Source organism: Eubalaena glacialis, chromosome 9 (genome assembly GCF_028564815.1).
Source record: "Eubalaena glacialis isolate mEubGla1 chromosome 9, mEubGla1.1.hap2.+ XY, whole genome shotgun sequence".
Lineage (NCBI taxonomy): Eukaryota > Metazoa > Chordata > Mammalia > Artiodactyla > Balaenidae > Eubalaena > Eubalaena glacialis.
The window spans coordinates 56207701-56233431 of record NC_083724.1 but is presented as its reverse complement, the minus strand read 5'-3'; the positions used below and the strand labels follow the sequence as shown (position 1 = coordinate 56233431).

General features: G+C 42.2%; 1 protein-coding gene across 1 annotated transcript in view; it reads right to left on the bottom strand.

The window, feature by feature from the left end:
* Positions 1 to 25731, bottom strand: part of SLC1A1 (solute carrier family 1 member 1) — a 73019-nt gene that overhangs the window by 9089 nt on the left and 38199 nt on the right. Inside the window, exons 3-10 of the mRNA XM_061200390.1 lie at positions 11282 to 11374; positions 9491 to 9605; positions 8210 to 8252; positions 6701 to 6799; positions 3885 to 4069; positions 2657 to 2764; positions 675 to 797; positions 92 to 286 (exon numbers count right to left, since the gene is read on the bottom strand). Coding sequence (XP_061056373.1) covers positions 92 to 286; positions 675 to 797; positions 2657 to 2764; positions 3885 to 4069; positions 6701 to 6799; positions 8210 to 8252; positions 9491 to 9605; positions 11282 to 11374 — 961 coding nt within the window. The remainder of the gene's footprint in view (positions 1 to 91; positions 287 to 674; positions 798 to 2656; positions 2765 to 3884; positions 4070 to 6700; positions 6800 to 8209; positions 8253 to 9490; positions 9606 to 11281; positions 11375 to 25731) is intronic.

Here is a 25731-nt window from a genome sequence, read left to right as displayed (position 1 = left end):
CTGGACCATCCTTGATCTCCCTTCACAGATGATTTTCACTTGAGGCAATTCCAGTAACAGAGATGAAAATGAGTGTGACTTCATGCCCCACCTGATAGTGACAATCTGCCCAATGCTCAAGTCCAAGTCATTCAACTGTGCAATAAACACAGCTGCCACTGCTTCATAGAGTGCAGTCCCATCCATGTTGATTGTAGCACCAACGGGTAACACAAATCTAGTGATCCTCTTGTCCACCCGGTTCTTCTCTTCAGCACAGCGGAAAGTGACAGGCAGTGTTGCTGAACTGTGTGATAAAAGAGAAAGGAACTGATGGTCTAGGAATGCTGGTCCTCGATCCCTGCCTGAAGAGACACCTCTATTCCAAAAACTAAACCGAGATCTCAAAGCATGATGGCACTTTTGGCAGGTCCAGGAATCAGAAGGTGCTGTGCTTGCCACTGCCCCCAGCTACACTATAACCCCTTCTGGGCTGCAGGCTCTGCCAAGAGGGCAGGAAATATCCAAGAGGTAAGGGAATATGTTTAAGGACATGGGCAGAGACTATGGAGGTCATTTCTCAAATTAAAGGCAGCTACAAAACCCACCAGCTGCAGCCAGTGCTTCATCAGGTGAGGTGAGAGTTGCTAAGGCTTGGCTCACAGACTTCTTCTAGACACCCCTCTTCTATTTACCTGGAGGAGATCATGACAGCTGTCAGAAGAGCCTGGGCCATTCCCATGGCGAATCGGAAAGGGTTCTTTCGTACAACTATAAAATATATCAGTGGGAGAATTACAATGGAGTGGATTGCAAGCCTGTAAACAGGAGAGAGAAACAGGTTCATAGATGATATCATCTCTTCATACTACTTCTTTTTTTCAAACAGCATTTTTACTCATGATATTATCATTCAACTTTCATAATGACCCAATGAGAATATGAAAAAGAGGACAGGAATATATGTCTCCAGTACACATATGAGGAAGAAGAGACTCAGCAAATCAAATATCTTGTCAAAGTTAATGGCTAAGCCAGTAGCTGAGCCCATGTTTTGGAGCTCACAGAACAAGTTGTGTCATGCTGCTGAGCCCTGTACCTGCGCTTCCTGCTATACGTCCTAACGTGCTTTCACCTCCTTCTGCTATTGAATTCTTATTCCTCCTCTAAGACTCAGCAAAACTTGCCCCACCTCCGGGAAGCCTTCCTTCACCTCCCCAGGTCAAGCTGACCTTTCCCTCCTTGGTGACTCTGTGGCCAACAGTATTATAGCCCTTATCACAGCACTCAGCCTGGGCCATGCCACTGGTTGGACGGCACCCACCACCTAAGAGGAGAATCAGGGTGCAATAAGGAGGAAGTAATCCCTGCTTTTCCACAGTCATACTTCAGGACTGACCCTCTTTTCTTTGTCATTCCTACCTTCCAAACTATTCCTTGCCAGGGAGCTTAAGAAATGAGACTGATTTAGCAGATGCCATGTAAGTGGCAACTTAGAGTTTACAGATCAGTTATGTGAAGCTGAAATAATAAGAAATGGTCATGGAAAATACAGATCCTGGAGGTCAGGATAGAGGATCTTATAGACAGAGAGCCTGTGGCTTAGAACTATGAGAAACTGACTTTTAGTTTTCTGTTAGAAACCTAGATAGGTCGATAGAACAGAAACCAGCAGAACCCCATTATGAAATAGCTCAGCATAATAAACCTCAGCCACACCATGACCTGGACACAGCCCCTGGCCTCCAGTAAGGTGGATGGTCCCACCTCCATTACTACTGGGGCCCTGGGATTTGATTCTGGCTTTCTTCTCCATTGACCAGCAGGGCTATGCTTTTGGTACACACAGATTAAGAACCAGATGCTGTGCAGTGGAAACTCCCCAGTGCATCTGAGTTCCAATAGGTGAGCTGATTGCTCCAGTTGGGTGTTTGGGGGCAAGGACCTATGGGAGTCAAGTTGATGATGTTTAGTCATTCCCTTGGTCCATATTTCTTAGCACATGTGACATATCCTGCCCCCGGCTAGATATCTGGGCACACCATTCATAACCTATCCCACCACATCTCCCCTCAAGAACCAATAAGTGGGCTACAATAAATATGCACACGACCTGTCTCCTACTGCCCTCCTGCTTTGCACAATTCTTACCAATCTGAAGATTCTCCTAGCACCCTCTCCAATGATGCAGGCTGTGACAGTGCTTACCAGCCCCACCAACAGGAGTGGAACCAACCAGCCATCCCACTCCTACTTGCTCCAGTCTGACTTAATTTAGGCCCTGCTTAATTTCTTTCAGACTCGGGGTACGTGGGGCCTGTTCTTACTGGTTTGGTTGGTTTACATCCTTGAAGAAGTTAAGGCCAGGAGCGGGCCAAGAGAGGCCACCAGTGGGTTTTTCTCTTGTTTTAAGAAATGATTTTAACACAACTAATAAAGGCAGTGACAAAGCATGGTCCAGGCTGTTCTGCCAAGATCTGGAAATTAGCACAGTGTGATCCACCTCCAGTTCAGCCGTTAAAGGGCAGCCCTCCTCCCCGCTGCTCTCTTATCTCTGAACCCCATCTTTCCCTGCACGTGGGAGAGAAGCCAATTTTAACCAACTGAAACCCAGGCTCTCAGCAGCAATCCATTGGCTCAAATGAGGTTTCTGTTTCTTCCCTTGAGTCTGACATACCCACTCAGGACAGTGGCCATGTAAAGGCCCAGCTTGCGGAATATTTCCCAGTCTTCAACTTCTATGATCTTCCCGGCAATCAGGAACAAAATACCAACCGGCATGTAGCTAGAAAGTAAACATAAGAAAGACCCACTTCTGTCATCAAGTATTTTCTCAGGGTGGGAATGCTGGGGAAGAAACAAGCCAGGGCATGCACCTGGGCTTGGCATGTGCCCTCAGCTGGGAGTACACAATGAAGCTAAGGTCTCACTTTCAGCCCTGCTGGACCACACTGGCACCAGGTTTCAGCACCCCTGTGCACCTTAACTTCTACCCACCTAAGCTACTGTAAGGGGTACACTTGGTTAGAAGGTGTGGTTAAACTGGTACATACCCCATGCCTTGCTTCTGGTACACAAACACCCTGCCTACTGTCACATCTGCAGATCTCTCCTTAGCTTGACCCTCCAAATATGGCCACTAGGCTCTTTCTGGACATGGTTGTCTTGTTTCCCAGGTAGTGGTATCAGCAACAGAGCAGTAGAATTAGTCGTGCAAGTGGTCGTAATAGTTCTGTTTGTGGAGCTGTCATTACGTGCTTTGCGTTGGGTTAAGAATTTTACATGCATCATTTCACTTAATGTACTTCTCCCAGCTCTAGGGGTAGACGTTATTATCCTTTTTTACATATGATGAAGCTGAGGTTCAGCAGGATTAAGTGACTGAAATGTCACTGTCAATGTCTATACTTTGAACCAACTTGCTATGAGATAAGCGGGGCAGAGGTATCCTAGGAAAGGTGGACTTTTTGGCATCTCTAGGGACAGGGCAGATACTCAGGTGGTGCCACTGCTATGCTCACCAATGGCACCTTTTATTTGGATGCGTTAGGGCCCATGTCGTACCAACTGTAAATATTCTGAATATCCCTTCTGCCTGGGGCCTGGTAAGGAAAGCACTTTGTGTTCTGATGTGCAGGAAACTCTTTCAAATCACTCCTTTAAGAGTTATTTCTTACATAAATGCTGCTTGGTTGCAAGATGATCAAGGGCTTTGGTAGAAAAGACAATGGCTGATATCTAGACTTTTGTTAGTGACCTAAGTACTAAGTAATACATGGAATTATTTAATACTCCAGTGTCTGGATACCCTCTCTAAGGTGAGGTCAACTGAGAAACATAAATCTCTTCAGGCTAGTTTTGAAGGGTCAGGGGAAGCAAGATGGCATTAACCGGCGTGTGCTCACCACATAATGATTTGAACGATTTTCATGGTTGCATCACTCAGAGCATTGAAGAAATCCACCAGAATCTGTCCCCTTTCTCCCATTTTTCCAATGACAATTCCAAAGACGAGGCAAAAGACAATCAAGCCCAGGACATTTATGCCGTCTGAATACATGCCTATGACTTTGTATTCCTTTGTTTTGTTCTGTGGATCAAAACCAAGAAAATACATTGATGCATGATTACAATCTTGTCAGAATGCATAGGCCCTGAAACAGAAAGATATGATAGCCAAACAAACCAGCGGATCTAGCAAGAACTTTGGCTCTACAACTTTGGGAAACAATTAAAAACACAAACACCTACGCGTGGGTCAAATTTTACTGCCCCCCACCCTCTGCCACTGAAGTTTAAAGTGTGTCTTTTTTCCTTTCTTTCAACAAATCCATATTTGAATATTTCTTTTGAAGATTTCTTATTCTGGGGTGTTTTAAATTTTTAATAAGAACTTTAGAATCAAGGCACTTTTCAGGGTTATTTTAACTACATTTGGAGTCTGCATAAAAAAGATACAGATTAATAATGCAGGAAGCTCAAAATATTTACCAGTGTGGACATTTTTAGGACACTTTACTATCTGTTTTATCCTGATAATGAACACAGGAATATTCTTTTCTGCCTCTAATCCTGGATGACCAATAGGATTTTAGAGATATAAAAATTAACCAGACATATACTACTATGAACCATGTCTTTGTTTTATGCTGGGTAAGAAGAGCATGAGATATACCAAGAGATAACTCAATCTGTGTTGTGCAGCATGAGATTTACTGAGAGATTTCACAGGGAGATAACGTATTCTGAGTGGTGCAAACCAGGTTTACAAAGAATTATGTGGACGAGCCACTGGGGTACCAATTATTTCTTACTTATAATCTGACATGATCAAACATATTTATTGAGCAGTTAGTGTGCTAACTGCATTGGCTACAGCATAAGGTCTTAAAATGCAGCTGGAGAGACAAGACTAACTGTGAGAAACATGAGCCAATGATAGCAAGATGGTGTGTAATTAGCTGCACAGCCAAGCTATGAGTTACAGGCATCATATGGAGACTGGGGACATGAATGAGGGCTGTGAGGTTAGGGAAAGCTAGGCCTGAGCAGTAGGCAGCCAGGAGATGAAAGCACAGTCCAGAAAAATGTAAGGAAAGGCAAAAGTCATCATGCACCAGGTCCCTGTACCCTGCTTGAATAATTCCTACTCATCCTTTATGGACCCCAAACTAATTTAAACCTCCCTGCTGAATGCCCCAGAGTACCCTATTCTTCCCTGTTTTAATATTCATCACTCTTCACATGAGGGCATATGTCACATCTGTCTTTTCTCTACTGTAATCCCAATGCCCAGCAGGGCTTGGCTCATGGAGGGTGCTCAGAAAATCTTTATGGAACCATATCACAAAGCAGGAATAGAAACTAATTGAGGAGGTGGATCTGGATAGAATAGATTGGGCTCACCGAGAAATAAGCTGGGAAACCAGGGAGGAGCTAGGTCATGGAGGGCTTTCTGTAGGAAGAAAGAGGGAGCTAACTGTGGCCTACTTAACCTGAACTCTTAAGTCTACTGAGTATTTCTTTTTTCCTTAAATCTTTCCTTTCTCTGTGAAGGCAGAGTACATTCAGGAGCAATCTACAGGACTACAAATATACTACTTTAGGCCCACATGATCTAATCTCCAATGCTGAAATCCCCAAAGTTCTCAAAGCCTGTTGATTTCACTGATAAATTTATGGCAAACTCTTGGTGGCAAAACCTATCCCGAACTGAGATGAGGCTACATATAGCCTATTTTTCTTACTTGGTAGAACATTCATAAGTTAGTTGCAGAAATATTGATGTGCTTGATTCTAGAATGTTATTGTCAATTCCACTTAAGGATGTTGTATAACATATAGTACATACACCACCTGCCCCTTCTAAAGTGAAAAGCTCTGGACTCAGTATCAAATATGGACAAAGAGTTTCGGATAAGGAACTGTAGGCCTGCAGTTTAAGTAGACTTGCAAATCTAACATAGTTCCCAGAGGTGCCCAACTCATCTCTGAGTGGCAGAGATACAGAAGTGACAGGGCTCATTCTTTTCTCTGCGTGGTTCAGTTGCTTCTCATTATTCTCAGAAGTTACACTCTATAAAGTGGCTGCCAACACTGAATTAGTGAATATTGAATCAATGTTCCTAGGGGAAATATAGGATTAGGTTCCTGGGAATCAAGTCACAACATTTTTGCCAAATAATCAACATAAAACCTTATTTTCTCTGTGTTTCAGTTCAAAGACACCTTATTTAATATATATTATTTAGTTGTTAACATTGAACTCACAGCCAACACACTTTAACTCATGCCTGAATGAAACTTATCTAACACATGTATTTTCTCATATGGCACATCAGCCTGCCTGCCTTTGGGAAAACTAACTAGACAGCACTGCAGCATGATGCTTGGGGGACATTTCAAACAGCGAAATCACCAAGACAAAGTACAAAAATGTGAAAAATGTGGCATAAACACAACGCACAAAGGACACTTATTTACCATGTAAGAGCTGAACCAAGAAGGCTGAGCGTAGCCTTGTTCAGCCTCAGCAGGGAACATGTGCATTGGGCAACTTAAAATTTTCACCACTCTTTGTGTGTCTGTGAATGTGAGTAGGTGAATTCACAAACGTGGAATCTGCGAACAACTAGGATCTACTTATTTCCATCTCCTGCTCACTCATGGCTCGGCCCCTGCCTACCAGGGAAGGGAGCAAACAACAGGATGGAAATGGTACCTTGGAAATAGCAGTTGTCATGATGGCTGTGACAGACGCCTCCGTCCTGTTTGTCCCTGGCTCATCGGGACGTTTCACTTCTTCACGTGTGGTTTTGTACTGCACGTTGGAGGGGAAAAAATGTCAAAGAAACAAACAAAAAAAGAATTTTTTTTAAGCTTCTGAGGCTAAACCATAGGAGTATTACTTTGGCCAGACAAGTGTCACTGAAAGGTTCCACCTCCGAGGCCTCTGTTGGCTTCGGTTTGGGACGGTACCGCCCATGAGGCTTTGGAAGCAAAAATGGGATTGAGAAATCCAACCTCCTGACCTCCACAGCCACCATTCAATGGTGTCAAAATGCCCTCTCACTTCCGTAATAAGGGACCAATTAATGGAACAATAATGTGAAAGAAAGCATGGGTTTTATTTGTAGTTGCTTTACCAGACAGACTCTATAGGAATCCTATGAATCATTTTTGTTTCTGTTTATTTATTTATTCATTTATTATTTTTAATCTGGAAAAAAAAAAACCTCATCACTTGGATAAATGTAGTCACCATGACTTTAACATCAAGAATTATAGGGTTGTTCCAAAGTCAATAGTCCCTTTAGGGCTATTACGTGAGTGAGATTTCTGTTGAATTTCTTCAGCCCTGTTTGATTCTGCTGGACTTCAGCAGAGATGTTTAAGAAAGAGCTAGTATATCATCATGCCAGGCATAAATGTCACTCCTACGAGGCTCTGCCAACACCAGGAACCTTACAAATGACCACTGTGGCTGAATCGCAAAGGCACTCCCTAAATAGAGGTGGTTCTGTACCTCTTGGAGGTTGGCAGGGAGCAATTTAATTGCCATTTTTGTTGGTCTACACAGAGGTCTCTGTTCCTGTAATTATGTAAATGAATTCAGCAGCTTGTGATAGACTCAGCTGTCTTAAAGTGCACAGATAAACAAGAGAAAAGCCTTAAAGGAAATGGAGTGAAGAGATTGTTAAACTTCCTAAAGGAAAAAAATCTTGGCTTTGTTATATTGCTCTGTAGAGTGCCAGCAATGGGCATGTAAAGATGAAAGAAAAGACCAAATGCCAGGAACACCCATGTGGGTCAGATACTGATTTCCCAACCTGGGAGGGAAAGGAAAGAAGGTGGAGGGCTACTTTTCTAACTACATTATATCTGTAGATAGTCTAAGTTTCCTCACAAATATAATGTGGTTCTCCAAAAATAGGTACTAGAAGCCACATTTTAAAACATTATTTGACAGGTTCCTGACTTGCTCCATTTGAGCCCTTTTGGAGGAAAGAAAAAAAGCCTAAGGGAAAACGGAGGAGCTACAACAGGCATGTCACTGTGCCTGGAAATACTAGGGTTACGAAATAGGTCTCCTGATACTCCTCCATTCACAGGTGCATTTCCTGTCATTTTTGACGGGCTAATTCCATTTCTCGGGTCATAGCAGGAAAAAAATCTCAATTGGTAAGGGGGAAGAGGGGAGCAACTTGAGGGCAAAAGTCATTATTCTTACCTGCTGAAAACAGGCTTGGACAAGGTTCTCAGGGAACATATTCCTGTTGGAGACAGGACAAGCAGTATTACATTAAGGCAAAAGTGTTTTGTTTTGTTTTTTGGGGTTTTTTTGGTCATACCCAATACTTTGATGGAAATGATTATGCGATAGAATTAGTACTCTGGTTTCTCTTCTGGCCTCTCCTTTACATAATACTTCCTTGTATTAAGACTTATTTTTCCCTGCTGAGCTTCAACCAGGGATAGATAGAAAGTTCTCCTAACCACCTGTCACGCTTAACTGATTCACCGAGTAGCTGACATGCTTGCTGTCCTTGGTGAAATTCACACTGGCAGGTAGACATGCACAGTTAAGAGACTTCTTTAATATTTTCCACATTTCTGTTTTCATTGATAATGAGAGTCCACTGCACTTGTTCCCAAATTCTTTATGCCAGTTACAAATATCGTTGTTATTACTGAATTAAAAATTATGTAAATCAATGCATTATAAGTGTGAAAAGGAAGGAGCAGTTTCTATAAAAACTAAGCTGGAATGCCTGGAAACTCAATCAAGGCAAGTGAGTAAAACTTCTGTGGTTGCATTAAGTAAGAGAAGACAATTGAAATAAAAAACAACCGGAAGAACTCGGCACTCAGCTTTCTTTGCTATTTCTAAGGGTTTTGTTTCTCCACTTCATGGAAACTGAATCTGGAAATTGTAGATGATGCATTTATAAAGGCAGCCTAGGCAACAGGGAAATGAAAAATCAACTGACACACTCTAAGAAAAGACCTTGGCCCGACATGAAAAAATTGGCAAATAAACGCATTTAAGTTTTAAGTGTAAACAAAATATGTAATTCATATTTATGATTCTCTGCTTTAAATGCTGTTTTTGTTTTTTTTTTAATTAACTGACCAATCTCCAGCCCTGATTGCTTCAGATAAGAGGGTTTCTCCTGTACAATTAAAAAATGTATTTCTTCAAGTATGCTTCAGAACTGACCACCCAACACAGCCCGGCATCTTAATGCAACAAGTATACTTTAGGCATCTCTGTCCATCCTAAACCCTGACAGAGAACGCTGTTCCTTCCATTCCCTCTTGGAACCATGACCTGGTAAGCATGACTGGCTGTGTAATTTGCAGGGTCCAGGGCAAAATGAACATGTATAATAATTCAAAAATTATTAAAAATTTCAAGACAGCAACAGCAGAGCATTAAACCAAGTATGGGGCCCTGTGCGACCACATAGGTCACATGCCTATGAAGCCACCCTGCTGGCCAGACACTCACCTGATCAGGTCTAACATGGCATCCACTGAACTGACTTCAGGGCTGCTGCCTGTCCTGTCAATTTCATTCACTTTCTGGGTGACACCAGGCTTGATGCTCACCACCAGCACGATACCTATGACCAAAGATAGCACCCACAGAGCATTAAGAACCTCCCAGGGCACCTGACACCCCTCGTGGATCCATTTTAGAAGCAATAGGCCTGGTGGTACCAGGCAATACTGGGATGGGGACCCTGAGGTCCAGCCAAAACGACAAGCCTCAGTGGGGACCTCAGCAGCTGCCTTTATTACTTTTCCATCTAAATGAAGCAGAAAGAACTCTTCATGTGTGTTTTTAAAAAATGAAGGGGCTGCATTCCAGAACTGCTTCTGGAAACACCTGCTGATGAGAATCCTCTTTTTTTATTTTCTTTAGCTTAAGAGATCAGCCTAGGCAGGGATTAGGGTGAGAATAATTCATTTTCCAACTCAGGGCACTCACTCAACATCTTTCTGTAACTTTTACCCACAGTTGCTGGTTATTTTTCTGAGGGTCATACAGAATAAGCCTTATTTTCCTTTCATATCACAAGCCTTCAAATATCTGGAAAGCTGTTGTGTAACCCATAAAAGGATTTGGGTTAGGAAGTGTTGTTCTGTGTGACTTTTAGGGGGTGGAATGAGGACAGGAGTTCCAAGGAGAGATAGTTCTTCTCATTGTAAAGAAGAAATGTCTAAACAGAGAGCAACTGAAAGCCCCATTTTGGCCTCTGGAGGTAATGGGTTCCTCTTGAGGTGTTCAAGCAGAGGTGGGAGGTTTTAGGAAAGACCAGGTTGTTTGACTGGAGGGGAGTGAAGAAGAAAAGGCCCCATGCCCTTTATCACTCTTCCCAAGGAGAAATGCTAGTCCAAGGGGGGTAGGACTTAAGGATGCTGAATGGGTCAGTTTTGCTAATGGGAGGAGTCACTGGGCAATAGAGGGGCAATGAATGGGTGTGGTCCACTCTTCCGTCTCAGGGTTGCTGAAAACAGATAAGCCCAGCTTTGTTCTTTGCGTTGGCCTCCCTCAGGAATCTCATGAGGAGATGTAGCTTTGATTTAAGGCGGGGTTCAGGCCCTCCTAAGTCCCCTGGCCTAATACCACTAAAATGTCACCACATCTTCATCACCTTTTATCAGTTCATTAAAGCAGAGCTGCAAGGGTCAAACTGGCTGCAACATCTGAGTACAGTCCTCTCCTCTCTTCCCACTCCGGGCATCCTTCTTAAGATGTTATGCTAGGTCCCAAAGGATGGAACATACTTTTTTCACAAAAGAGTGCCAAAGGTATAAGAGCAACCATATCCCCTTATTAGAACATTCTCCCTCTTTCAAGTGGAATTTATACTTGGCAAGACTCTGTTAGCTCTGGCTACTACATGAAATTTGAAATGTAATGAAATGCTGTCTTTCTGGAAATACTTTATAATTATACTCAAAGCCATTACTATAGACTAATTATCAAGTTTAAAGATTATATTAGCTCTTGGCTTCATTTCTTTCTACCCAATAAGGTAGATACGGCACAGAACTGTCACCCTCTTTCTGTTTCTTACTAGAGACACTAATAAGCAGTACCACAGCTGAAATTCAGTCAGTATTATATTGTTCATATAAAATGTGCTGTGCTGACTTCAAGCCAAAAATTTTCATAGTAGTTTGACAACTGTAATTTCTGATTTTAAAAAAGTGTGCATTTTTAAAAGCCAACTACTTTTAAATGGAAAGTCACAATTATACAGAAAAATAAGGATTCAGAAATAAATTTTACCTAAAATTACAGCAATGACAGTGGTACAGAAATAATATACGACAGCACGTAGACCAATTTTTCCAGATATGTTGGAATCCAGTGCAGCAACACCTGAAAGGGGGGAGAAATCAAATTATATTACTCAAAAAAATTTCCAGGACTGGTGGTGATTCAATCCTCAAGGTGTGAAAAAAAGAGCTGAGAGCTGTGTCTGCATCTGCTAGGCCTACCTCACACATTTTGTCTGAATAAATGCAATGGGCAAAAGAACCACTTCAACATTCCAAACGCAGAATTAAGAGACGGAAGCCTAGTGGGAGGCAAGTTCCCCTCTGGCTAATCCCCACTACTTTAGCCCATAGTGAGTGCTGTGTCTTTGGCTCCTCTTGGGGGTGGTCATGAGACAGTAAAAGGAGTCCCCCCTTCTGCATCCGCTCTAAGAACTTTATCAAGATTTGCACATTATATCACTCAACATTCTTTTGGGATTCAGTATCAAGGAAAAGTTTACCTTGAAGAACTGAGAAAGTTCTTTCATCACATAATAAAAACCATGTAACTCATGATTGTTTCCCTTTCTGCCTTTTTTGTCAGGAATCTCAGAGTCAACTAAAAAAATAACTTTTACATGTGATTATAAAAGTAATATATATGTTCATTGTAATTATCTGAAGAAAATAAAAAAACATAAAGATGAAAACAAAAATCACTTCATGTCATCAGCTGTAGTCAATATTCTGGTGAATTTTATCCCCATATTTTTTTCTCAATTTTTTGTAAACATGGCTGAGATAATTTTATAGTTTTTAATCCTCTCTCTTCTAAATACTGTATTATAAGCATCTTTTCTTATTGTTACAAATTCACCCCGCAGATAATTTTAAAGGCTACATAATCTTCTGTCATGTGGCTGTACCATAGGTATTTAATCATCTACTTAATGATGGATCTTTAGACAATCTCAGGGCCAAATTCAATAATAAATCACAGTAATTTCATTATCCATCCTGGCTAGCAAATTTCCTTCTTTTCATGATTTTTAAATTGCTTTTATGTTTACAACCTTATTCTGTATGGCTTTGATTGTGAGACTCCTTAAAATCCCAGTTGGAGTTGGGATGTAAATAAAAATTTCCGAGGGCACAGGTAATCAAAGAGACTTAGGACCACACTGTTAGATCTAGTTTCAGATGGTCTTTGGCTGCCAGTAAAATGACTGAATGTTACCTGACTTGAAATGGTTGTGTAGAATGCCAAGGATAGCTGTAGAGGTGGAAGGCACACATCCCTCCTTGCTAGAAACCTCTGCGTTCCATCAAAGATGCTCATACAAATGGAATCAAATGATGCATCTCTCTAACTGGACTGCTTCTACATGGGGCACGAGGCAGGTTCAGAAGCGACCAAGTCATCTTTCAGCAAACTGTCATTTGAAGGTTTCAGACTACCCTGTCCGATTTCCAAAATGAGAATCACATTTTGAATCAAACAATCACCATAGAAAGTGATTTTTGAGTCTTCAACACACATGAGTTGTTCCATAACTGTTTGCAAAACCTGAAGCACAGGGTAGCAGGAAAAATGAAGAGGTTGTCATGAGGCAACCCCGAGGAAAAGGTCGTAAACCTGCAGGCTATCAGCAAGCACAAGTAGCTTTTATATTCACTCCTCATGCTATAAAAAGCCTATCCATTTTTTTTTAAGTGACTAGAGGATTATGCTGCTCAAATACAATCGTACATAGTTGACGTACAGGAAAAATCTGTAAGGAAGCTATGATGATGATGATGACAGAAAAAGTCATCTCTCACTCTAAACACGCCATTCCTCTGGCTGTTGATTGCTCCTTATGAAGTTAATATTTTGAGAGAAGGGGCTCTGGCCTCTAGCAGTCACCCCAGGATGTTGTTAAGGGCTCATTCACCAACCTCCGGAGCAAGATTGTGCAATTACCATATGATGGGTATACTGCAGCAGTCACATACTAGAATAACCTGGATGATAGATCCTATTCTCTTTCTTTGGGAAAAAGAATGTGGTATGCTGAGCAGACTTTCTTTTCCTAATGTTAAGACAATTAAAAACAATAATTCTGCAAGAAACAATAACAACAAAAAAAATTAAGAGACACTGAAGGCTACAACTCAGAAACCAATGAACTATCTCATATTTAGCTTTGGTCTCTTAAAAAAGAGCAAACAACAATGCAAATATATAAGCTTGCTAAGTGTATTATTTGATTATAAAATGTTCCTATTCCATTTTTGAGCTCCATACATTATTTTGATAAACAATTATAATAATTATTCATAACAATAATGGTAGGTTAAAAAAAAGAAAATCACCAACTTAACAGAACTCCAAGTAACCTGTACAAACACCTGTATCCCTGATCTAACAGAAGATGTATTTTCAGATATATTGTCCTTTGTTAGACATCCAATTTAAGCATCTCCCAGTTCCTAAGGCACTGACAAGTGACAGGTTCACAGGGTGGCTGCAGAACTGTTCTCAGGTATGTGTTTCATGCCCGCTCAGGATTTTCTTCCAGCAGTGAAACAAATTAAATCTATGTGGGTAATTGTTTCCAGCATATATGAATATGTCTTAATTTGTCTTAATGATTTTGTCATGGGCTGGTGCCTCTGCTTTTATTCCAGGTCCCAGCTGGCAATAAAAGGCTTCATAATAAGGAGATTCTTGGTGGAAATATTTTAAACAAATACAGCCCCCAAAGCAGTCAGCCAGCTCCTCTCTGCTGGAGTACAGCAACTCTCTTGTAGTTACTTTCAGGAAGAGCTTTGTTCCCCATTTCTCAAATCTACCTAGGTCCTACAGTTCTCTTGGATATATCAGAAGTGTATTCAAATCAACAGTCACACTCCTCCACCTCTCTAGAGTTACCACTCTAACTTTCTAGCCACCACTGATTGGGGGCAGAGTTCGCACTCAAATCCAGGTTCTCGACAATTTTTAACACAATGTTGAGGATGAGGGGTGGGTGACTGCCATAAAGGGAGGGAACATATGCAGGGAAACAGGCTAATATTTGAAAACCTTTATAATAGGAACATTACTGAACTTAACATGAATACAAAATGTCTGGATGGGTGGTCTAAACACCCCACCTGCCAGTAATAATGATAATTATAATAAAAATGAAAATGATAATAGACACTGTATTGAGCAATGACTGCATGTTAAGTGCATCATCTCCTTTTATGCTTACTATATAACCCCATGAGGTAGGCCTTATTACTCCCATTTTACAGAGAAGACTGTGGCTCAGAAAGGCTAAGTGACATGCCAAGGTCCTACAGCTGGTGAGTGGTGGAGCTGGATCCCAACCCAGGTTTGACCCCAAGGGCCAGATCTTAACCATTATGTCGTACTGGGTCTATCCACGTGCTACAAAATTCTAGACCAGCACTGCCCGTAGAACTTCCTGTGATGACAGAAATGTTCTTGGTTTGTGCTGTCCATTGCAGTAGCCCCAGCTACACATGGCTAGTGAGCACTTGCAATGTGGCTAGTGTGACTGAGGAACTGATTTTAAATTCTGCTTAATTTTAATCTCAATATAAATAGCCACATGTGGCTAATGGCTACCATACTGGACATCAGCATAATCTCTAGACCTTACCAGAGTGTCCAGCATTTAGTGGGTGCTCAACAATGTTGAATGAATAAACTCAAGCTTAAATATATTACAAAATTCAGTGCAGGGCTTCCCTGGTGGCACAGTGGTTAAGAATCCGCCTGCCAATGCAGGGGACACAGGCTCGAGCCCTGGTCCGGAAAGACCCCCATGTGCTGCGGAGCAACTAAGCCTGTGCGCCATAACTACTGAGCCTGCGCTCTACAGCCTGCAAGCCACAACTACTGAGCCCGTGTGCCACAACTACTGAAGCCTGCACGCCTAGAGCCCGTGCTCCGCAACAAGAGAAGCCATTGCAATGAGAAGCCCGCGCACCACAACAAAGAGTAGCCCCCGCTCGCTGCAACTAGAGAAAGCCCGCACGCAGCAACGAAGACCCAACGCAGCCAAAAATAAATAAATTAAATAAATAAATTTATTTAAAAAAAAAAATTCAGTGCAACCTGTACCTTGATAGCACAGGGGCGGGGGAGAGGATGACGATAAACCAGATCAGCCACATCTCTTGGTGTGCTTTTCCATCACCATGCTGACCATAGTGCTCTAAGGCTGGAGGCTTATTCTTTTCTGGATCCTCCGTGTATTAAATAAGATGCTTTATGAATTTTGTACTCGATGCTTTCCATGTGACAGAAAACACTGCACTTCTTATTGGTATTCCTCTCCTTACAAAGTGAGCCCATTTCAAAGATCCACTCCTGTGTCAGAGATTAGGAACTTGGCAGGTAATCTTAAAAACCACTCATACAGGGCAGTTTGGTATGGTTCCCAGAGCGGCCAACAAAAATACTTTTCACCCATAACAGACCTCCATGTGAGAACATATTTAGCATCTTAGTGTTTCTCTTTTTTTTTTTCATTATTGGGTGCTCCACCCCACTCTCCCCTCCCCCAGTCTTTTAGATATTTCTTCCTCATTGCCATCCCATGAAATTTTAATAGCACAAACTGTTCATCTGTCCATGTGCTAAATGTATATAAGTGCTCTTCGCATGAGAAGAGTAAGTCCCCCCTCCACCCCAAGAACCAGCTTTTGCTGCCTCGAGGCCATATTGCTCCTGTTGAGAATGTGTGGTCTAGCTCAATGGATGTTGTCCTGCAAATGGTAACTTAATCCAGACCTTGGACTCTGAAGACAGCGCTTTTCAAGTGCTCACTTGTCACATGTAGCTGGTGGCTACTGCAATGGACAGCACAAATAGAGAACAATTCCATCATCACAGGAAGGTCTACCGGGCAGCGCTGGACTAGATTTTGTAGCACATGCATGGAGCTAGTATGACATAGTGGTTGAGAATATGGCCCCCTTGACAAAGGAGAATGGGGAGCTATTTATGAGGAGTACAGAGTTTCAGTTTGCAAGATGAAAAGAGTTCTGGAGATGAGTGGTGGTGATGGTTATGCAACAATGGGAATGTACTTAATGCCACTGAATTGTACACTAAAAAATGGTTAAGATGGTAAATTTTAGGAGTTAGCTAGTGGTCCAGTGGTTAAGACTCCAGGCTTCCAAAGCAGGGGGCGCAGGTTCGATCCCTGGTCGAGGAACTAAGACGCCATATGCCACAGGGCATGGCCAAAAAAAAAAAAAAAAGGTAAATTTTATGTTATGTGTACTTTACCACAATTAAAAATAATTTAAAAAATTTAAAACTCTTTCAAAATTAAAAAAAAGAAAAAAAGAATATGGGCCCCTTCACTTACTGCAGGGGAGGTCAGACAGCGGGCCCACCTTAGTCCCAAACAGGTGAAACATCACCATGCTTTATCCTGGGGTTTTACTCTAAAGAGCCTCCTAGATTCCTGGCTTTCAGGCCACGCCTCATCCCTGGTGAAGTCTAGAGGACCGCCTCTCCTTACAGTCCACTCCCAAAACTCAATTATTCTGGAAGCTAACACCTGCCCCTTAGCAACTGACAAATAAATGAGAGGGACTGTGCACTAATACACTGCAAAGCAAGTGCGACAGGATCTGCACAGAAATCAAAGGTTAAGTGTTTGAACGTGTTTATAGCAATTGAACAGAATTTTATGTCTGCTGAATGTAATAAAAAATCGGGCAAGTGTTTTGTGTGTCTTTGTTTTTTATATCTTCTTCCTAGTAATTCATTTCTATTATAGTTTACAAAGATTATTGATCCATGCAGATTGGAAATTTTAAAAACTGGATCTTTCCCGCCCACTTTAAAAACTGGATGCTCTGTAAAGCACTGGTGCAGAGAACTGGTACCATGGGCTTTCAGAGGAGCCAGAGGTGTCACCAGGCTGAGGTGACCAGAAGCAACTCGCAGCAGGCAGCATCAAGATGTGCCGGATTCTGACAAAGATTCTTTGCTTGGCCACACTTTAGTCAGGCTTCTGAACCTTTTTAGGCCCATCTGTGTACTTCCTTGCAAAATACAGTTTTAGCAAGAACCCTGCTAAGTCAGTTTAGCCAGAACCCCCTACCCTTGATATCTGATTATCCTAGATATCTGATCAGGTCTCTTAATCCTCTACCATCTCCCAGATGATGTCTGATTACTCTGGCCTGTCTTCAACATCAATCTTATTGGGTCAGTTTAGCCAGAACCCCCCTTACCCCTGATGTTTTCTCTTAATAACTGTCCATCCAGTGCCCCCCACCCCCGTTGCTCCTTGGCTATAAATTCCCATTTGTCCATGCGCTATTCAGAGTTGAGCCCAATCTCTCTCCTCCACTGCAAAATCTCATTGTAGTGGTCCCTACACTTGTCTTTACGGTCCTAGGTAAAGTCTGCCTTACCACCTTTAACAAGTTATCACTGAATTTCTTTTAACAAGTCCAGTTACCAGTGAGTCCAGGATTGTCCTTTAAAAACAGGGATAGTTTTGAGGCTGAGCTGTGGCCTAGAAACAGAGGTAGTCCTTGGAATTTAGGGGCACCTGCTAGCTCTTTAAGAAACCACACTTGTTTTTTCACCTCCGGAGGAGGCTTCGATGAGCTGGGGTGCTGGCTCCTGACCAAAGCAGTAACAATCTACTAGAATTTTTTTATGAAAACGCTGCAAAGGAAGAAGTTGCCGTGGGCTAAACAATAGTATGTTTTAAAAATAAACAACCGAGGGCAAAAGACTCCTCTGAGAGCTCTCTGATTTAGCTACCACCCACCTGAGAACAAAATTTCGTGATGATCTCTCCCCACCTTGCCATTAAGGTGTCAGAATTAACTGTTACTGGAAGTTTTTTGGGTCTGGCTTCTGATGGTGCTTCACAATTGTGAATGGACACATCATTCAAGAAACTCGTTGCACTGGGGCATCCTCTTATCCAGAGGACTCCTGTCTCTCCATCACCAGCAGACGGACCACCGGCACATGGAGAAACAAGTATGGGCTTCGGTGGGACCCCCTGGGATCAAATCCCAGCCTTCTCCCAAGGCTCCATCTATAAAACGGAGGGTTTTTTGTTTTTAAATAAATTTATTTATTTATTTTTGGTTGTGTTGGGTCCTCGTTGCTGCACACGGGCTTTCTCTAGTTGAGGCGAGCGGGGGCTACTCTTCGTTGCAGTGCGCAGGCTCCTTGTGGTGGCTTCTCTTGTTGCAGAGCACGAGCTCTAGGCACGTGGGCTTCAGTAGTTGTGGCACTCAGGCTCAGTAGTTGTGGCTCGTGGGCTCTAGAGCGCAGGCTCAGTAGTTGTGGCGCACGGGCTTAGTTGCTCCACGGCATGTGGGATCTTCCCGGACCAGGGCTCGAACCCGTGTCCCCTGCATTGACAGGCGGATTCTTAACCACTGCACCACCAGGGAAGTCCCTAAAATGGAGGTTTTAAATGCCTCTACCTCGTAAAGTGTAATTGTGAGGAGCAAAGTGAACAACCCCATCTTGTACAGCTGTTGTGAGGGTCAGAAACAGTACCTATAGCACGCCTAGAACTTAAATTTTACTCAGTCAATAGCCTCCGTTATTATTGAATGAAATGATCAATATGAAGTGTGTCACTGAGCACATGGAAGGCACTACACAAATGTTAACTCGTTCGTTCCCTCACTCCTACCATAATCCTTCTGTATTCCTTCATCACACGGCCACTAAAGAGATCTTTTTAAACATAAATCAGGCCATTTCACATGCAGGTATAAGCCTCTCGTGGCACTTAAGGTAAAATAGAAAATCTATGTATGGCTGCCTGCCCCCAGGCACCTCTTCCCAGGCTCTGGTCCCCAGGCAGCAGAAGGTTCCAGAACGGAGCTCGAGACTCTGCGTCAGTCCTAGGTGCTGCCCTTATGATCTGTGTAATCTTGGAAAATTGGCTGAATCTCTCTTCAATCTCCTGTTTCCTCATCTCTAAAGATAGAGAGGTAAGGTCCTACTTACTTTCATTGCGTTGCTATGAGGATAAAGAAATAAGTTCATTCCCCAGAGAAAACAAGGCTGGCTATGCTCTCACTTTGTTGATTCAGGGCGGCCTGGATTAATACTCCTGGGATGTTAAAAGCGGGAAAGAGAAAAGGCAGAGGGGAGCATGCAAAATATATTTCTGTGCACGCTTCACCTGACATCTATTTTCCTTAGAGACATTAATACAAAGAACTGCCTTGAAATAGGTTCTATCACCTCCCAGACTATTCTGTGAAGTTAAAAAAATAAAATGGTCCCCAGCAAATGAACTAAAGGCTCTCACTTGCAGCCTTTGTCAGCAGGTCCACATTTCATGTTCAAAACATCTGTCAAGGAGCAATGGGCTGGTCTCCTGGTTCTTCAGCAATCCAGGTGCTGTTTTAACTTTTTTTTTTTTTTAATACCATAGAGGACAGTGGTATTTGTAGTTGGGCCAATTTTTCAGAAGATTCAATGAGCTTTTATAGGAGGCTTCTTGTTCAATAAGCATTAAACACACCTCAGAGGATCTAAGGAGCTCAGCCGCTCTCTTCAAAGTCTGTGCTTTGACATCAGGATAGCTAACAGCTCAGTGAGACTTTTTTGGCTTTCTACCGCAAGCTAATTATTACCGAGCTCTCTCTTTGCTTCTCCTTACCTTACAAAGCTGGTAGCTCAGGCATCTGGGTAGAGGCTGCTTGTATGCTGAGGAATTTAACACTGCTGGCAGAGCAAGCCTTTTCCTATTATTTTCATTTCCAGAATGAACGCATTGTGTGAACTCACCTGTGTGGGCTTGATTCTAATATTGGCCCTGTAGCTTCTGATGCCAATGTTGGGACTGTCTAGAAACCTCTGATAGTATCAGACAAAAAAGAGTAAGTTAAAAAATTATATAGCTCTTTCAGGGCACTATGACACAGTATTATCATTATCCCTATTTTACAGTTGAGGACGCGTTAAGTAACTTGTTCAAGGTTTCACAGCTAGTAAATGGCAGAGCCAGGATGCAAACCCAGGCAGTCTGGCTCTTAACCAGTAGACTCTCTTGTTCCTCTGTGATTGATACTGACAAAGATTCTTTGCTTGACCACACTTTAGTCAGGCTCCTGAACCTTCTCCTAGGCCTAACTGTGGACTTCACTGTAAAATCTAGTTTTAGCAAGAACCCTGCTAAATCAGTTTAACCAGAACCCCCAAACCTCAATATCTGATCACTCTCCATATCTAATCAGGTTCCTCATTCTCCACCACCCCCCAGGTGATATCTGATTAACCTGGCCTGTCTTCAGCAAGAATCCTGTTAGAGGTCAGTTTAGCCAGAATCCCGCTTACCTCCGACGTTTCCTCACAGTAACTTTCCATCCACTGATCTCACTACTCAGTTTCTTGGCTATCAACTCCCAGTGGCTCATGTTGTATTCATTTGGAGTTGAACCCACTCTCTTTCCTCCACTCCAAAATCCCATTGCAGTGGTACCTCTACCTACCATGATGGTCTGGAATAAAGTCTGCCTTACCATCTTGGAGTGTCACTGAATTTTCTTTCAAACAATACTTCCTCACCTGAAGCTTGTTCAGGGTGTTCCTTTGGAGATAATGGCACAGGTGGGAGTCACTGCTCTAACTTGCTTCCCCACGCCTACAGGCTCACGTCGACCCCCCAGGAAGGCACACAAATCACAGGAAGCCATGCCCTCACCCTTCCATTCCCACACCTCCTCCCCAGGTTTGCAGCATCCCAGTCAAAGTCTCACTGTCCTCCCAAGATGCCATGCCTTCTGCTATTTTCTTCTGCCTGGAATGCCTGCCTCACTTCATCTGATTCCTATCTCTTCTTCAAAACTCCACCCAATGTCCCCTCCCCTGTCCTCATTCCCACAAAGCACTTATCACACAGCATTGCAATGTAGTTTCCCTTTCTTGAGGGACAGGACTTCTCTTTATATCTTGTATGCCCAGCATAGAGCCTGGGACATTGAAGATGAAATTAATGAATGAATGAATGTAGTTTCCCAGATCCATGTATTCCACAAAGGAGGTTCCTTAGAATCCTCGCATGATTTCTCACTCATTTTTTCTTTTTTTTAACAGGAGAAAAGTATACACATTTATTTAATACAAATTGTACAGGACATGGAAGCCCTCATAAAGAATGAAGTCCCAAAGAAATGGCAAAACCTACTTGCTTTTACATTAGGTTGACAAAGAGAGGCAATTGTGGAAAAGTGACTAAAGCATATGAGGCTCACTCTTTTTTTTTTTTTTTTTTTTTTTTTTAAGAAACAAAACCAGGTTAACTCAGTTGAACAGAGCTGTGAACCAGTCTAGCAGCACTGGTTTAGGCAAAAGGAAAGCTCATTCAGGGTGGATTCTCTGGGTTTCACTATGTCAGAGACTGAAGCAGGGAATATTTATCTCTTGCTGCTTTTCTCTTTATTACTGTGGCCAGTGGCACATTCATTATGGGAACTCCATTCCTTACGTATATAATGTACCCCTTCCTTCTTTGGAGAAAACACATTGTAGAAACCCAGTTAATATAATAAGTCCTCTGGCTTCAGTAACTGTGTTTTAACACAACAAAAATTTCTTGTTGGTCTTAGGGAAATGTTTAATTCATGTGTGCAAAGCTGTTTAGGCCATCTTATTTTCTTGGTTCCCAAACAAGTCTGGGAAAAGAGAGAGGAGGCACTTCTTGAAATGCAGGCAGAGTCCAGTGGTTCCAGATGGTGCACATGAGGTAAGATGTTCATTCTCAGCCTGTGTGATTTTAAGCTCCAGCAGTAAGTTTTAAATTTATAATCCATCTTGAAGTGGCAATTTTCATAGAGACTAAACTATATAAAAAAGCCACCAATGTTTCAAGAAAAGCATGCATACTTTCCCCCATAGATGAAGTTGACATTGGATGCTCTTAGTTACCTAATAGCAAGCTGTACAGCCAAGTGATATGTGAGTCTTCAACTCTTACACCTTCTGGCCAACAAGGGGACTCATGGACTTGGGTGGCTAGCAGAAGACCTGGGATCCATGACCAGGTGGATGGTAGGAACTTCAGCCTCTCGCAGGGTTAGTTTGTTTTCACGTGGTTAACCAGTGTTTTCTGAATTAAACTGAACCTGTTTCAGGGAGGCACGTGGCATGATTCTTTCCACTGGAGGGTGTGGGACAGCTTCCCAGTACACAGCCGATTATGAGTAAATGAATACGTATCCTTAAAAAAAATGCCCTCCCCAGCCTAGATCCCAGTATGTCATCACCTGCAAAGTCTGAATTTAAAAATAGGGGTCTCAGGCTTCCCTGGTGTTGCAGTGGTTAAGAATCCGCCTGCCAATGCAGGGGACACGGGTTCAAGACCTAGTCTGGGAAGATCCCACATGCTACAGAGCAGCTAAGCCTGTGCGCCACAATTACTGAGCCTGCACTCTAGAGCCCGCGAGCCACAACCACTGAGCCCGCGCACCTAGAGCCCATGCTCCGCAACAAGAGAAGCCACTGCAATGAGAAGCCTGCGCACCGCAACAAAGAGTAGCCCCTGCTCGCTGCAACTAGAGAAAGCCCGTGCGCAGCAACAAAGACCCAACGCAGACAAAAATAAAATAAATTTTAAAAAATATTAAACAAAAATAAAAATAGTGGTCTCCAAATACCTTGAGACTTCACTTTATCTGCTCCATCTTTCATTCTTGTGTCTCTTCACTTCTTATGAGTAGTATTTGCTTGGTGTGTTGGTTTGTCACTCAGATTCCATCTCAATTAGACTGTATCCTGAGAGTTAGAATCTAGTCTTAAATTTATCTCGCCAGAGGTCAGCTGCCAGCTGGTCTCCTATTATTTTGTAAATAAACATTTTATTGGCAACGCAGCCAGGCCCAATCATTTACATATTACTGATTGCTGCCCTTCTGTGATAACCAGTTGGATAGTTGGGCAGGGACTGTATGGCCCAAAAGCCTAAAATATTCACTATCTGGCCCTTTACAACAAAAGCTTCCAGATCCCTGCTTGAAAGGAAACCTACTCACACATATATTCTAATAAATACTATTTATATCTAAGCCTTAATAAATACTGGCTGTTGCTTAATAAATACTGTTTATATCAAAGCCTTGGTTAAACCAGTAATGGAAAACCTTTGCCCCTGGAGGTGAGATCAAATGGTTGTCATTCCAGCTTCTGCATCAGGGGAGTAGGACAGCATTCTGGAAAGATGCTCAGGGAATTTCTTGGAGCAGGAGCCAAGGAGCTGTTCCATTCCTGTGCTGGAGGCTCCAGTCATTATAATTTGTATATTAAAGAAAATGTGACCTGAATTTAAACTCACTGGCTGATAAGAATGGGCCAGGATTTTCCAGAGCCACAATTCTCAGGCATGGCCATAAGCCATTTCCCCTGCTATTTCCCTGGTGGTGTGATATAAATACAGCTTACAGACCCTAACGTTAACAGGGCCTAAGCACTGATATTCTGCACATGGCATGAGTGTGTCCCTCAGGATGTAAATTAAGGGTAGGATTCTGTTAATGCCTACACTATCCGCCTCTGAAAATGCTTTGAGATTATGTCTATTGTGCCTTCTCTCTCTTTTTTTTTTAAACTAATTAATTTTATTTTATTTTATTTTTTATTTTTGGCTGCACTGCACTGGGTCTTCGTTGCTGTGCGCGGGCTTTCTCTAGTTGTGGTGAGCGGGGGCTACTCTTCTTTGCAGTGTGCAGGCTTCTCATTGCGGTGGTTTCTCTTGTTGCAGAGCACAGGCTCTAGGTGCGTGGGCTTCAGTAGTTGTGGCACGTAGGCTCAGTAGTTGTGGTTCGCGGGCTCTAGAGCACAGGCTCAGTAGTTGTGGTGCATGGGCTTAGTTGCTCCGTGTCATGTGGGATCTTCCTGGACCAGGGCTCAAACCCATGTCCCCTGCATTGGCAGGTGGATTCTTAACCACTGTGCCACCAGAGAAGTCCTTCTTTTTTCTGTTTTAAAGCAAATTCCAGACATTATGTCATTTCATCCCTACATAATTCCACACACTTTTGATAAAAGAACATTTTCTTACATAACTAAATGCCATTATCACCGCTAACAAAATTATCAACAATTTCTTGATACCATCTCATAACCAGTGTATATTCAAATTTCCCTGATTAATGTGACATCTGATCCTCATCATCGCATGAAGAGAGATTCTTCCTGTTAAAATAGCTATAAAGTAAGTAGTTTTACGTCAGAAGAGGCTTTGATGGCAGAGGTTTTTATCCTACTTGTTATGCAAGATTATGCATAAGCACAGATCTTTAGTCTTAGGTCTCAGTTTTGCTGTGTCTCTACCACTAACTTATGGATCCTTAGGGCACTCACTCCACTCTCCCCCACTTCCAACATGTATTCTCCTTTGTCCTAATAAATGTATAAAATAAGCTCTTGACCTGCTGGATTTGTAAAGGCTTTCAAAACTTGAAAACTGTTCTTCCTGTGTATTTTCCATAGCCACCTTCTGCTTTACTCTCCTGGTTCTGTGCTGGGTGGGGAGGCTGAGGACCACTGCAGGGTTTGGGGGAAGGACCACACACCAGGTAAAGGTGGTGCTGAGCTGCAGGAACAGGGAGCAGAGCTGGGGAGGAGAGGGGGAGGGAAACTACCAGAGGGAAGGCTGGAGGAGCACAGAGCAGAATCCATCCTACTTTCTTCTTCTGGAAGGAAGGAAGGAAAGAAGGAAGGGAGGGAGGGCGGGAGGGAGAGAGGAAGGGAAGGAAGAATGAAAATACAAAACAAAAATAACATGTATTTGCCTTGAAAATGTAAAGAAAGCTCAGTGAACCACTTTTTCTTAGTATCAGGATCTAATCATTGTTAGCCATTTGGTTTTGATCCCAACTCTTAAAATGTATATACATTTTAATAAAATTTAGATTGTACACAATATCTTGTTGTTTAATTTGTTTTATCCTTCTACTTTATATTGTATTAGGAACATTTCCACCTTCATTAAATATGTTTCCAAAACAAAGTGTTTAATAGTTGCATAGAATCCTAACTTACAGGTATAACATACATTTAGACTGCTTATAATTTATCACCATTTATTAAAAAAATGTTACCATGAACATCCTTGTACCTAAATCTTTGAACATATCTCTGGTTATTTCTTTGCGATAAATTCATCAAAGTAGAAATACTATGTGGAAAGATCAGAACATGCTCCAAACTGCCCCCAGAAAGTTTGTTCCAATTATACAGTAACTGAAAGTGAATGAATGAGCCCATTTTCCCATAACCTTGCCTTCATATTGTTATTATTTTTTCCTTTTAATCTGACAATTTAAAACACAAATATAGCATCATCATTTCCATTCTGCTTTGTTCATGTCCCTTGAATCTCTGATCATTTTATCACTTTATGTCAAAAGAATGGGTAGTTGTTCTGCTTTCTAACTCCTGTTTAACTGCTGGGGATTTGGTGAAGGAAAATTGTA